Source organism: Lepeophtheirus salmonis, chromosome 14 (genome assembly GCF_016086655.4).
Source record: "Lepeophtheirus salmonis chromosome 14, UVic_Lsal_1.4, whole genome shotgun sequence".
Taxonomy (NCBI): Eukaryota; Metazoa; Arthropoda; class Copepoda; order Siphonostomatoida; family Caligidae; genus Lepeophtheirus; species Lepeophtheirus salmonis.
Genome location: NC_052144.2, coordinates 36934902 through 36948886, shown reverse-complemented (window position 1 = coordinate 36948886; position 13985 = coordinate 36934902). Strand labels below are relative to the sequence as shown.

The 13985-nt window shown below is 33.0% G+C and overlaps 2 protein-coding genes and 1 long non-coding RNA gene across 7 annotated transcripts; 2 read left to right on the top strand and 1 right to left on the bottom strand.

Moving 5' to 3' along the window:
• Window positions 1–737: 737 nt before the first annotated feature.
• LOC121129010 (uncharacterized) lies at window positions 738–7266 on the bottom strand. Of its 4 annotated transcripts, none has more exons than XR_011783461.1 (5): window positions 6633–7263; window positions 6126–6237; window positions 5632–6050; window positions 3374–3645; window positions 738–1868 (listed from the first exon to the last, which is right to left on the bottom strand). XR_011783461.1 is itself a non-coding variant. In XM_071893230.1 (4 exons), exons 1-4 carry the CDS (start codon window positions 7027–7029, stop codon window positions 1181–1183), a joined length of 1395 nt encoding a protein of 464 aa, XP_071749331.1. In that variant the 5' UTR covers window positions 7030–7266; the 3' UTR covers window positions 738–1180. The 4 variants fall into 4 exon arrangements, 2 of the variants coding, with proteins under 2 accessions (XP_071749331.1, XP_071749330.1); XR_011783462.1 differs by having other exon boundaries at window positions 738–1865; window positions 6633–7208; XM_071893230.1 differs by lacking the exon at window positions 3374–3645 and having other exon boundaries at window positions 5853–6050; window positions 6633–7266.
• A 1-nt stretch (window position 7267) lies between these two features.
• On the top strand, window positions 7268–9552 carry LOC121129011 (heme A synthase COX15). Of its 2 annotated transcripts, XM_040724656.2 has the most exons (7): window positions 7268–7405; window positions 7496–7822; window positions 7887–7970; window positions 8022–8092; window positions 8669–8775; window positions 8838–9257; window positions 9314–9552. In XM_040724656.2, exons 1-7 carry the CDS (start codon window positions 7380–7382, stop codon window positions 9461–9463), a joined length of 1185 nt encoding a protein of 394 aa, XP_040580590.1. In that variant the 5' UTR covers window positions 7268–7379; the 3' UTR covers window positions 9464–9552. The 2 variants fall into 2 exon arrangements, with proteins under 2 accessions (XP_040580590.1, XP_040580589.1); XM_040724655.2 differs by having other exon boundaries at window positions 7338–7822.
• Window positions 9553–11312: 1760 nt separating this feature from the next.
• Window positions 11313–13731, top strand: LOC139907125 (uncharacterized). The gene is made up of 2 exons (XR_011783463.1): window positions 11313–11422; window positions 11479–13731. It is a non-coding gene; the product is annotated as an uncharacterized lncRNA (long non-coding RNA).
• The last annotated feature ends 254 nt before the right edge of the window (window positions 13732–13985 follow it).

Sequence of the window (13985 nt, the reverse complement as noted above, 5' to 3'; positions counted from 1 at the left end):
AATAAGCTTTAAGTGGATATCTAATTTGTACTATTTCTTGGTAGAGAAACATTAAAAAAAAAAATTTCAAAACGTATTTCTTATCAGAATTCGATACTTGATAATTTCACATTTTTGGCAGTGAAACCAGGGTCAAAAATAAATACATATCGCGGCTTAACGTGGAGGGTGAGCTCAAAGTGGCGGGGCCCAAAATTAAACCTAGATTAGATCTGCTTTGCACTGTGCACATCCACGGCCCTTAATGTTATTTATTTGAGAGTCGCCATTTTGACTTAATTTATCTCAAAAATATAATTGATACTATATATATGATTCCAAGTAGGACATATATCGCTTATATTACAATATATACGATTATTTCTTCTTTTTTTTAAATATATTTCAATATATGTAGAATTAAAATCTTAATTTTTGATCCTTGTTGTCAAATAACTAATATTATTTGCTTGTGCATTGAATTTTTTAGTATAGCCTTTAAGTCATCTACTTGTATAAAATGCACTCCAAATTCTATATTCATCTCTCAATGAGAGGTGTAGGGGTCGTACATTTTCTAGCCGCATAATTTAAGGGTCGAACTCAAAAAAAATTGGGAACCACTTCACTAATGCACTTCCGTCATGAGTAAAGACAACAAGAGAACCTTCCGTTTTGAGGGTATTAATCTTAATCATCAGAGTATTTATTTATAATTAAAAGTATTTCTTTCATTAGATATTCATTTCAGATTATAATTCATTTAATGTCAAAATATATTTCATTTCGAAAACAACACCAACACAAATGACATATACATTCACAAAAATAGTCCTGCTATAAAATATTTATTATACCCGTTTACAAAGTACACTAAATTTATGAAAAAAAAAAAAAAAAACTCTTAGAAAATACAGAAATAATAATTTGATTATGTTAAAAATGAAAAATGCAGTTGAAATACTTTTTACTTGTTTGTTTTTTTAGGCAATGTTGATAGTTGTGAACTGTTTGCGCTCATTAAATTACAAAAGTATTACGAAATTTATAAACCAGAATGTGTTGGTTAATTTTTTTTTAAACTTTAAAATAATTAGACCAATAAATAAATATATATATAAATAAACGCATATATATATATTACTATTTTTAAGTAGGTAATTAACTATAATGTCCATGTAATAAGCTCTTACTTTAGTAGCTACCAAATTTGGGGGTAAGACTCCGGAGTTTTCCGTATAAATATAAAAGGTTCAGGGAATGAGGAAGGCCAAGTCATGGGATAGAGTGTACGGTTTCCTATTTGAATAGATCCGAAAAAAGTACAAAATACACAAAATAATAAAATAAACACAATTGTCTTTCGTAGCATTGTCATATCAAATGATGCAAATGTGGATATCGGAAGGATTCTTTCCCCTCTCAGGGGTAACTCTTTAACATAAGAAGGTTCTGTTGCATTGCTACTTGGTGGCGGTAGTGACAATGGTTCAGGATGAGAACCAGGGTAAGACCTATTACTCCCTACGATCACAACCTGATGAATAATCGAATCTAATAGTTCCGTCACGTCTTTTTCACTCTCAGAAGTCTGTGTGCTCTTATCTTCTCTACATTTTACACGAATATTGAGTGAATTAGTCCGCGGCGGCACAAACTCTTCTTTATCACTCTTTACATTCTCGTTCACATCCAATATACTCGTCTCACATGATTTATTTTCATGTGGGGAAGACGTAAAAACATCCGTTGTGATGGATGCTTTTCCTTCATTATTCTCCTCCCCAAATTCATTTGACTCTTCCACTGTATTTCTATCAATCATTGGGAGACCATAGACACCTTCTTTCTTGAATTCATCACTTATTGAGCATCTTCCTCCTTTGCTGCTAAAATTGTTGAAAAAAATAACAAATATAAGTAAGAAGATATCATCATATTAGGTTAAGTAAAAAGTTCTGAGCGTTCTTCGCTAAATGTCTTTATTAGTGATGGGACGATTAATCGGAATGGGAGCACCAGTTTTTTTGTTCTTTTTAAATCTAGAAAATAATGTTTAATTTGCTATTCAGATTATTATATATTAGTATTTATAACTAGTATTTAACTATTTATTACTTTCCAATGTTATGAAAAATTATATATAGTAAAAATATCCGTCAAGATATAAAAAACGACCATTTGAATTTGTTACTTGAGTCTTATAATTTTATAAATATTCTAATAAAATAAATGATGATAAAAAATGCTCAAAAAACTGAGAAAAAACAAATTTGTATACAAATTAAACGTGAACAAAAGTATTCTAAGCACATGCAGTCGGAGCAAATATTACTATTTTAGGAAAATAAGTTTTATAAAGCTCGCTTTTGCAATATTTTCCATTGGAAAGTTTGCCGTGGGATTACTCGCCCTGGTAAAATTCGCTGTGGAAAAAGCTTACCGGGCAATGGAATCACCTTCTTCTATTAAATGTAAACATAATTTACATTAAAAAAAGTAAGGAGATTTATTTTATCAATTGTAATTCTTAAAATATTTAGCCAAATGGTATTTTTTTAACTATTATTTAAAATATTAAAGAATCGGCATCGGTAATCTTTTTTTTTTAATCGTCCTATCACTAGTCTTTAGTGAACTATATCTCACGATTAATACGTTGCTTAAAAGGTTAAGTGTACGAATTGACAATGAATTTTGTATAACTGGAGAAAAACTTTTGTGAAATAAATTTTTAGGGCCCTTTTTAATACCGTCCTCAACAGAGGTACGACTTGGATAAGAGAAGTCATATGTACATTTTACAGTCCCAAATGGACTAAAAACTATTTTTACCAAAGGAATTTTGGATCTACATAGTATTTTTTCAAGAATATAAATTTCAAATCTTCCTTTAATTAGCCGCACCTTCAGAATATACTTTTTCACCCATGTCGACACGAATTTATTAATAATTTCCCTTTTAAAATCCTGTTATTCAGAAAAAGTTTCAGTTAATGTTGATTGTTTTTAGGAAAGAAATATTAGGCAGGTATCTGAATTAAAATTAGGTCCCCATTAAAATATTCATTGATTAACCTCCTACCACTGGTCCTCAGTCCCTTTGAGCGCTCTTTGCTTTTAAAAAGTGGGAACCAGTACAAATGTACAGTGTAAATATGTACGTCCAATGTTAAGATACACATTTTAATACATTATTGCAGATCAAATCCCAGAGCTTTTTTTTCAATGAGTATAGATAATCTGAACATAAGACATAAATAAAATAGCTGAGAATTAATTTAGTATTAACAAATAGCAGGTTTAGGTCATTATATAAGAATAAAAAAAAGATAGATGAAATTCTACGACTACAAGAATGAATAGAAAGACTTTAATTTAGCTGTGAATATACCTTGTGCCCACAAAAAATGGAGTGGATGTTATGTTATAAGACCCCAAACTTAAGCGGTTCTCCATTAATTGACTCAAATTATGAGGCATATTTTCCTTATTACTAAAATCGTTCCATAAAATATCATTCGAATCAAAACTTAATTCAAGATCATCTCCCTTTAATTTCATAAATTGGGATAAAGAACTATTCTTCAATTCTTCCGTACAAGAAGCATTTCCCTTGAGTCTATCAATCTCAATTTCCAATTTTTGATTTATCATCAAGATGCTCTAATAAAAATTTGACATAAGCTTTTAATTCTAAGTTTGTATATTAAGCCCTTACATCACGGTTGCAAAAAAAAAAAAAAAAAAAAATTAGACTTTTTAAGTTATTTTGGAGTGATGTGCAGAATTATGAGATCACCTGTATTTTTGATAGTGTTTGTGACATTTGACCTAATCGACCTCAAGACCCTATTGAAATTCTTTGGCACATAATTAACGTTCTCATAGCAGCGAACAAATTAACAAAGAGCATAAGTTTGATAAGATCATCTGCCTCATCAGTTATCATTATTCCTTAAGATCCGGAGAAATTATCCATAGCATGTCGGGAAAAAATTCCAAGAATCTATGGCACTATTGTGTTATCATAGATAACAAGGGACATCCAAACAAATAGGGAGGGGGATCGGGGATAGTTGCAACAAGATGTTTACTCGAACATCATAAAACTACCACCACGAAATGATATCCATAATAGGATATGACAGTTTTGTTTATATATAAAAAAGTTTGTAAATACAGCGACAGAGAGTGGCGCCTTATTGTGACAAAATAATATAACTTCCTGAATGATAATTATCATATAGAGGAGACACCAGCACCCTCAAGCAATCTATAACATATTAGCCCAGGCTACAGAAAGTCACATCACCTTGAGGATAATATATGTATTTTAGTTTGCCCATGCCCTATAGTAAGGGGGGGCCCTTGCAATTTTGGAATTTTTACAATTTTGTAGGAGGAATATACACATTTTAGAATAAAGCATTCAGTTTTTTATTTTTTTTTGCTATACGTTTTGAATTATTATTTTGCAATCAAAAATCACTAAGTAAGGATACATTTTGAGATATTGAAGTGCTAATTTAAAATAATGTCTGTTTCAATAATTATCAACACCATAATACTATTTAATTTAATTTATATATATATTAAAATTTTTGGGAGGAGCTCAGCGGGCTAGCTACACCACTGAGTTTTACAATTTTTTTGCAAGGACAGGGCCTTGAAGAGGACTGTAAGAGTGAATTTCTCCGATCTATAACACTGATCAGTGATCTATAATATAACTCTTAAAGTTAATCATTCATTTAAAAACTCCTATTACACTATGCATCAAAATTCAGGTCTTGAGAATATCTGCAGACTAAAAGACACATTTAAGTGTACTCTTTCATTTGAGATCTGATATAAAACAATTGAAAAAAGATTAGGTTCCAAATAAGATCTTTCATTTAACTTGATTTTTTTTATGATACATGTTTTTAGGAACTTTTATCAAGCTAATATAAAAAATCATTGATCTTTTAATTGCTGCAATGTTTTCATCAAAATTGATATGAGCTTTTATTTTCATCTATATAATTATTTCACTATGAAATATGGCTTTGAATCGAAAGTATACTCTAAAAATAAATCCTATTTTAAAGATTCTAAAGGCCAAATTACCATAGATGTTGAATGTTTTAATAGTAATTTCTTTGTTTTACGGCTTAAATAACAGTAATAAATGTGGATGCTAGTCAGTGGACAAAAATGCATCTACATAATTCTGTTTTAAAAATATTATTTAGTTATTTTTTCATAACTCCCAACTCCTGTCAACTGTTGCAGCCGTTCTCAGCTAGTATAATCTTGAAATAGGCTCCAAAAATAGCAGACAGTTGAGTCTTTAGTACGTCCCAAATATTTTTTTTATGTTTTGCGATTAGCTTCTCAATAGCTGTGCTGTCAAATTCCCGCTTGAATGATAAAATAACCAACTTTCTGTTTTCTAAGAAATAATACATCATATGATATAGATAATTATCCTACTCACACTTATAGATAAGTGAAAAGAAGTTTCGAAACATCGAAAATGTTCTAATATTGGAGGTGGTTTCATATACTCTGTACATCACTGACTAGGTAAGTGATTTGTTTCTAGAAGAAGAAACATGCAAAGGAACGATAAAATTTAAAAAAAATATAAAAAAAGCTTGTGTCAACTTTCTTCATTTGAATTTTGAGCCAACTTGTGATTCGTTTCTAAATGTTTCAGGGATTTAGACTTTTCATCCAATTCGTCCTTAACTTTTATTATCTCAAAAGTAAGATTCTGTATGGCCTTATCCCTCCTTTGAACATCATTGCGAGCCTTAAGATCAGAGCTATGGGCGTCCTCTAGCTCTTCAATGAGGCGTTTATTCTCTAATAGTACTTCTTCATACCTGCTTTTTTCAATTTCAATCTTTTCATTACAAGATTTGATGCCGGAACCAATACGAAGTTCAGGACTAAGATTGTAGAGTAAAGCCAGATCTTGGTTCTTTTGCTGAAGGGATTCCATATTGATCTTTGCTTCTCGTAGATTCCTTTTGAGTATTTCATTCTCCTCAACTAATTTGTTGTTCATTCGCTCCACTTCCCTGAAATGAGACTTGCTATTAAATAGGTAATTAGTGATGTCTCCTCTATTTCTTCATACACATTTCAACACTTACCCTTGCTCCTTCTCAAGATCTTTTTTCTCCTTATGAAGGTTATCATTTTGAAATTTGAGTTCCGAGAGGTTGTTTCGGAGATCTGCATTGCAGCTCCCAGTGGAGTCCATGCCTAAAACAAACAATGAAATAATAAATGAATAGAACGCGATGGTACTATAAATACAGGGGTGGGCATTTGGGGGCCGTGTCCGCCCATAACGATGTTTGTACCACATCCTACTGATACACAAATATAAAGATAATTTATATTGCATTCTACTATCTCTATATTGTAACTACTCAGGGGATACATGTTAAATAAATGATTTTTTGCACAAAAATAGGACTTATTTTAAATTTTGGGCTGTGTAGTTGGATTCAAAGAAAGGGCAATAAGCCCAAGGGCCCACTGAGTAGTTAATAAGAGTATTTGGATGTTTATGAGGGCCTCTACATGATGCAAGCTCGGGGATCAATGAGTCGTCACAGGCGGACCTCCCAACAAGAGGATAGAAGTAGGATTACCAAATCCTTCCAAACTCCCGATCGTGGCATTCATCAAGGATTCATTCAGGAGCCCGAGGGAGGATTCATCTTGACTAGTATTAGTAGAATTGGAATAGGACTGCAAACAGTCCAAGCGAGACATTGAAAGAGAATCCCCGGGATTTTGATTCACGGTAATGATATGAGTTATCCGAGGACCTAATTTCTTAAAGGTATCCATGTCCAAAAAACGATTGTCTCGGTGAGGATCTAGAAGGCGGTGGATCTCGTCCATTTTATAAGAGCTCAGAGAACCTAAAAACTTTTGGAAACACTCAAATAACGAATTGGCTCGGACTTGACCAGAACGAATCTCCTTATCGCATTCTGTGAAGATGAGTTCAAACATTATGTCTAAATTATCCTGGTTCTCCATGATATTCCTTGAATGAATCCAACTTCCTCTCGTAGAACAAAGACTCGTTTCTTTTAATTAGAAGCAGAACTATTTAATTGACAAATAGGAATTCTACTCAGGGATGAACTGATTCGAATCATGGATCAACAGGATTCATTCATCATTCTTGAAGTAAGAAGGAAAGAAAATTTAAATCTGGGAATTTCTTCCTGATGTAGAAGTACCAGATGTGAAGAGGAATGCATATTGCATGACGTCATTCTTAGCCAGGAAAGTTTAATTGTGTAGCTGATGATGACGCAAGGCGTGTGTCCGGATTGCATAATAGAAAATCTTGATATATAACCATTTGAATTACATATCTTCCAATGACGTTGAACTCTCCCATTTTGACGTAAAATAAATAATAATATATATATATTTCAAATTATTTATTTAAATAATTATCTCGAAAAATGTTATCCTTTGCTGCCTCCGCCTCCAGACGACTACTGCTGGGTGGACCTCAATTCACACGGATCGTGAGTCGTAAAGTAGTGGCTGGAGTAGCCCCAATGGCAATACGCGAGACTCCAAGGATTGTAGGGGTATGGCTTGGAGGTTGTGCGGGTATGTGTTTCGGAGCTGTGATTCTGGGTGGACTCACACGTCTCACAGAGTCTGGATTGAGTATGACGGACTGGAAGCTCATGGGGAGGCCTCCACCAAGCAATACACTGGAATGGGAAGAAGAGTTCATTAAATATCAAGCCTCTCCAGAGTTTGTCCATTTGAACTCGGACATTTCCTTGGAGGATTTCAAGAAGATTTGGTCAGTTTAAATCTCAGAGTCCCTTTTTTTTTCTTCACTGGAGGAATATTTTTCATGATTGCAGGTACATGGAGTATGGGCATCGCATGTGGGGCCGCCTCATTGGAGCTGTTTATTACATTCCTGCAGTGGCATTCTGGGCCAAAGGGTAACAACCAAAAAATCCAAATTATTCATTATTATCATATGAATTCAACAGGTACTTCAATGCAGGCATGAAAAAACGCGTCATTGCCGGAGGGGTTCTTCTAGGATTTCAAGGATTGTTGGGTAAATAACAACCACGCCCTTATCCCATTAGATTTTATTTTGCACCATCTCATTATTAGTCATAAGTAATTTTGTATAGGGGAAAAATTGAACATATGGAATCAGTATCTTGGTATTGGACAAAAAAAATTCTACCAGAATTGTGAATGATAGCCCATTTATTCGAAAACTGTAAACATTCGCCACTCTTTCACATTTCTATCCAGAATGAAATGCTGGAATCTATTTGCGAAAATTAATTATAAAATGAAAATTGTTAGAGCTCTGATATTTTGCTCGACTTCAGAGACAATTTAGACTCTAATTTTTGGTGTAGAATGCCGATTTGTTTGACAAGTTCCAATATATTAATGTAGCTTTTTATGTTTGTTTTTTTAAATTTATTTTTTACTAGGAAATAAGTATTTGTTGCCAACGATAAACAATAAATATAGAGAAACCAAATTTGAATGCAATTCTAACTTGAAATCACAATCATTCTCTACCTGATTTAAAATAATTTTCCATTTATCAAAAAAAATGACAACAAAATATTTTTATACAAACAACTAATGAATTATATACAAATACTTTCAGGATGGTACATGGTAAAATCTGGATTGGATCATGACAACTTCACAGGACCTTCAGATGTACCTCGTGTATCGCAATATCGACTAGCCTCACATCTCTCGTCGGCAATGGTTTGTAATAGAATCGTGTTGAATTTATAAAAAGTACTTAACAAAATATTTCAATATTTTAGATATTGTATTCACTTTTGTTCTGGAATTCTCTTTCTGTACTTAAACCTCCTGCTTCCCCCAAAGTGGGTTCAGTCATTCCTGCATCTCTCACTAAATTTCGTAGACTAGCTATGGGTTCCAAGACTTTAGTTTTTTTGACATCAGTATCTGGGGCATTTGTTGCTGGATTAGATGCTGGACTCGTATACAATTCATTTCCACTCATGGGAGGAAAAATTATTCCTGATGACATATGGGCACATTCACCCTTTTTTAAGAACTTCACAGAAAATCCTACTACAGTACAATTTGATCATAGAGTATTAGGAATTTCAACCCTTGCTTTAATCACATCAGTAGCACTCTATTCTCGAAGTGTCCCATTGCCTCCTAATGCACGAAAAGCCCTGTTTGCATTGCTTACTATGAGCTGGATGCAAGTGAGTCGAGTCTTGTACTTTATTAAAGTATTGTTTTTTAAACCCATTTTTCATAGGCCACTCTAGGTATTACAACTTTACTTCATTATGTACCAATATCTTTGGCCGCTGCTCATCAATCTGGGGCATTGATCACTTTATCAACGGCTCTTTGGCTCTCTCATGAGTTGAAGCTAATGAAAGTGATAAAACACATTCCCAAATAGTACTTTGTATTTAAAATCTAAATTATTATTGTAATGTTACATGAATTTATTTACACTTATATGAATTAAATTATTTATCTCTCCTATGACATGTAAGTAATAAATTATTGTATAATCTACATGCCTTCATTTAAGACAATTGAATGTAATAAATTGGGATTACATATTACTAAATGAAATAATCTTATAGTTATTGATAACAGTTGTGATAACAAAATATACGTGGAATAAGGTGTTTAATGGATGTGGGCGATACTGGGAAGTTGAAATTTTATAATGAGTTTACAAGAAATTTTGAATGTAGTCAAAATTCTGCAGTTAGAGTAGGATAAAGCTCCATGCATGGGTGCGGTGTCGGTAAATAAAATGCCTGACTACGACTCCAACTCCAGTATTTTGAATGTCACCGACTCCAACACAAAAATTTTTAATAATATATTTTATACCCTAAATAAGTACTATGGATTCATTTTAGTATACAGACGATAAAATCTGGATTAGATCATGACAACTTCACAGGACTATAGTTAGTTATTAGTTATATTTAGTAAATAATTGTCCCAGGTTAAAAAAATATTTGGAATATATGATATTTAACTGGAGGTACAACAAATGAAATGGATTAAAATCTGTCTATTGCTAATACATTCATAAATTTCTGAACATAATTTATGGACTCGTAACCGAGGAACATCAATACAAACAACCTCTCACTGCAACGTTACTCTTCACTCTGACGACATTGACTATTCTCAAGACAAAGTAATGAACTAGCATGGCTACCCAACATAATAATTTAGACTTTAGAGATGTTGAGGAATTGTGATTGTATAAACTATAGAGCATGTTTGAAATTTGTGAAGAAAACTTAAAAAACCGTCAACTTTCAAGTTTTATAAATTAATGGTACTTAATGCCCATAATTTATAGCCATTTAGGAAAAAACTTTACGAACTCTCAATGTAAGCCTTTGATTATAAATAAGTTTTATTTACATGAATTATAATAATTTTTGTAGGCGGAGTCGATACAAATTTTTGAACTCCGCAGCCCTGGTTCTATGTGTGTTTATATTTTAGTTGGGGTGAGGGCACAATCATCGTTTTAGGTGGGCATGGATTGGTTCCCTAATGTCCCTTCGTAGTTTTGTCACTGAAAGAAAGGTATATTAAGAATTTTGTATTTCTTTATAAAACAAAACATCGAATATCCCTTCTAAAATTTATAAATTACGTTTTACATCAGTATCTATCTGTCCGCCTCCCTATATTAATTATAAAATGCATGAACTCTACTCTTGGGGTTTCATTAGGAATAATCCAATGTTGGGTTTCATATCCATTCCTATTAGAAAGTGTATGTAGGGAGTATGAGGCCACGTCCAGGCCATTACATTGTCAAAAGAGATCATTCTCATGGATTTAATCTCGTATTGTCATAATTATGTACTAATTAAAGCACTTCATCAAAAATAAATTTGCAGAAGCATCTGGAACTCCTTGTAATCTGATTGCATAAACCTTTTAGAAATAATGAGACTGTTTTCTCTAAGTATATTATGCATAAGCCAAAAAGTATTTTGATCAAAATTACATAATAGCAATAATACCTTAGTATCGTCATAATCTCATCTTAAAAATTCCGTAGGCATTCATCGGGCATGTACATCATTTTCGCACGTACGATTTTCCCCACGTTCAAGTAAAACTTTTCACAAAATATTACTTTTTGAGGCATTAATGTTATTACTTATTTGTTACACCTTTTTCACATTTTATGACGTAATTAGAATCTAAGTATCTAATGGTATTTTGAACATGATAACTTTGCAAAAAAGGGGAAACCACTTGTAAATTTACATATTATTACCTGTTAGTTTTCAAATTTAGTACTACAAAGTTGAAGCAGATGTTCTCTTATAACAGTCCTTCGAGGAGTGAAGAGAGGATTATCAAATAAGTAAGCACCTGTTTAGCCTTATTATTTTTTTTTTGATTACTAATTAAGTTTGTAAGTGATTCAATTTGCATACAGGGTTGGGTAGCAAAAGATGGACTTTTAATTAATGTTTATTTTCTCATTACTTCAAAAAGGGTTGGCGACTATTTTTTGATAGTCTTTTCCGCCTTCCTTTTTACATAAACAAACTATACTAATCATTTAGTCATTTCATTATCTTGAGCGAGCAACAAGCAAAAAGGCAGAGCATCTCTGATCTCCTAGATGCTGGAGATGATGTGATGAAGATTAAGGACATTGTTAAGTGTTCTAGGAGCCTGGTTTTGATGTTGGATTAAAAAAATGGAGAAGAACTCTCCAGGATGTCAGGAAGTCGAGGGCATAATTTAAAGAGGGATACGAAGTTCTTGTTAGGTTTGAGAAATAATCTAAAGCAGGATCCCACTAAGTCGATGAATCGCCTCGCCAACGACTTCTCTGGGACCATTAATACCATCAGGAGGGCTATAAAGCACAACTTCAAATTAGTTTTTCTCACAAGGGCCCCACGCCACCTTCTCGCAGAGGGCATGAAAGCCATTAGACCCGAGACGTGCAAGAAAATCCTCACATAGGTCAAAGCAAATGGGTCAATTGTAAAAAAAATCTCGGACAATAAGATTTTCACAGTTGATCAATTCCACAACTTTCGGAACGACCGCTGAAACAAAAGAACAGGTTCAAGGGGTTTACCACACAAAATATCCTGCCCAAACAATGGCCCTTGGTGTTGTGGCCTCTGATGGAAAGAATATGCCTCCGTTCTTTTTGAAGGCTGGTTAGAAAATAAGCCAGGGCCTAGTATTTGGTGCTTTGGTACACCATCTTGCCATGGCTGAAGAAAAAAATAAGGAAACCAAAAGGAATTCGCACCCAAATGTGGACTCCCTGAAGTCTCCATAGTGGCTGCATGAGACAACTTGTCAGAAAAGTTTGTCATCAACTACTGCATGCCATTATCAATCAAAGTCTAAAGACTGTGATTGATAATGAATGTGGCCATATCGAGTGAAAAAAATTGCAAAAACCTTGTCTACATATTTTTTTTAAAATGATTTCTTTTGCCTATTATTGAAAGTATAAAACTATTGATGTGTTTTTAAATCCATCTCTCGAATCCACGTTTTGTGATTATTATTATTTTGTTTCTTCAAAAATTCCTTCATTGGGGGTAGGGGATTTTTTTCCCTATCTTAATTAGGTTACCTAAACTTTTTAACGAGTGGTCAAACGACTAATACGAGTAAGAATAAATTAATATGTGTCTATGTCAACAATATAATATGTGGTGTGCCTAAGATTTGTTCAAGTCCTTCTAGGCTAGTGTTGCATCGGTCTGAAAAACTAAAAAGGACTGCAGTCCTATCAGTCCGGCCCTAATAAAATTTGTCAGTCTTAGGAACGGTCTTAATGGGACTTTTATGGAAATTACGACAGCTGAAATTACGTAGTAACTACTAACTACGTCATTTTAGTAGCTGAAGTTTCATCAAAATTCATAATTTCTTTCAAAAAGACAAGATTCTTGAAGTTAAAGCTTTATTTTAATGCTTAACCTGAAGTTAAATAGGAGATGTGTAACTTGAATGTTTTATTAATATTAGTCGTTCTAGCTATCATTTATTATTTTCTAATATCTTATATTTGAAAAACCTAAAAACATGCTCAAAGACATTATAAATTGTCTTCTTCGAGGCCCCAGTCTTCTCCCTGGTGGTCTTCTGGGACAATCCTCCTGTGGAGGAGTGCTGCCATCTCAATCCTGTTTTTGGACTGTGTGCTCATGATCGTGACTAGGACAATGTTTTTCTGAGCAATCATCACCTTATTATGTGTTCTACAACATTGTTCATAGGAAAATGGTAAAAAAAAATGACTCATAACCTCTCAAAATTTACATAATAGAGATGAGTAAATAAAAACGGTTGCCCCGGTAAATACTAGATATCCTATAAAATAGAATATATATTGCCAAATAGTGCACCCAAATGTTTGAATAAATTATTCCAGCCTTCTATTTATTATTCTTATGAAACGATGGCTAAGTTACAAGCCACTAAATGATATTGATTAATCGGGTCAAATGAAAGGGCTTGGAGCTGTACTCCTCATCGCTAGTTTGAACCGATTGCTGAAACCAATTTTTTTTTTCCTTCACGTAACACTAAAGCACCACTTTGAGAACCACTGCTTTACACAAAAAAATTTATTGAACTTGCTCCTATAACATTATTTATGTATCTAATTACGGCATTATATTAAAAAACAAATGAAAATACTGTTAAATTGCAATTTGCCTTATATAATATAATAAAGTAAAAAGATAAAAAGCTTTAATGATGCCTAAATTATGTACATTTACTTTGGTTCTATTTTATCAATAAAATAATGCCTTCAAGATGCAATCAGAATGATGTACTTAAAGATACAACTCCCTGTGCATAGCTATACAAATTATCCGTTTAAGCTATTTCGTATAATTTAGAGAGAACTGCATAATAAATAATTATGAAGTAGATTCGAG

Bases quoted from the DNA above. Each gene is read 5' to 3' on its own strand.
- LOC121129010 (XM_071893229.1), bottom strand. From the start codon at position 7,029: ATGGAGAACCAGGATAATTTAGACATAATGTTTGAACTCATCTTCACA. The intron at 6,066-6,125 runs GTAAGTGTTGAA...CCTATTTAATAG, and splicing joins GATCTTGAGAAGGAGCAAGG to CAAGTCTCATTTCAGGGAAG. The intron at 1,869-5,852 runs GTATGAAGAAGT...CAACAATTTTAG, and splicing joins ATTGAAATTGAAAAAAGCAG to CAGCAAAGGAGGAAGATGCT.
- LOC121129011 (XM_040724655.2), top strand. From the start codon at position 7,467: ATGTTATCCTTTGCTGCCTCCGCCTCCAGACGACTACTGCTGGGTGGA. The intron at 8,093-8,668 runs GTAAATAACAAC...AAATACTTTCAG, and splicing joins AGGATTTCAAGGATTGTTGG to GATGGTACATGGTAAAATCT. The intron at 8,776-8,837 runs GTTTGTAATAGA...TCAATATTTTAG, and splicing joins CACATCTCTCGTCGGCAATG to ATATTGTATTCACTTTTGTT.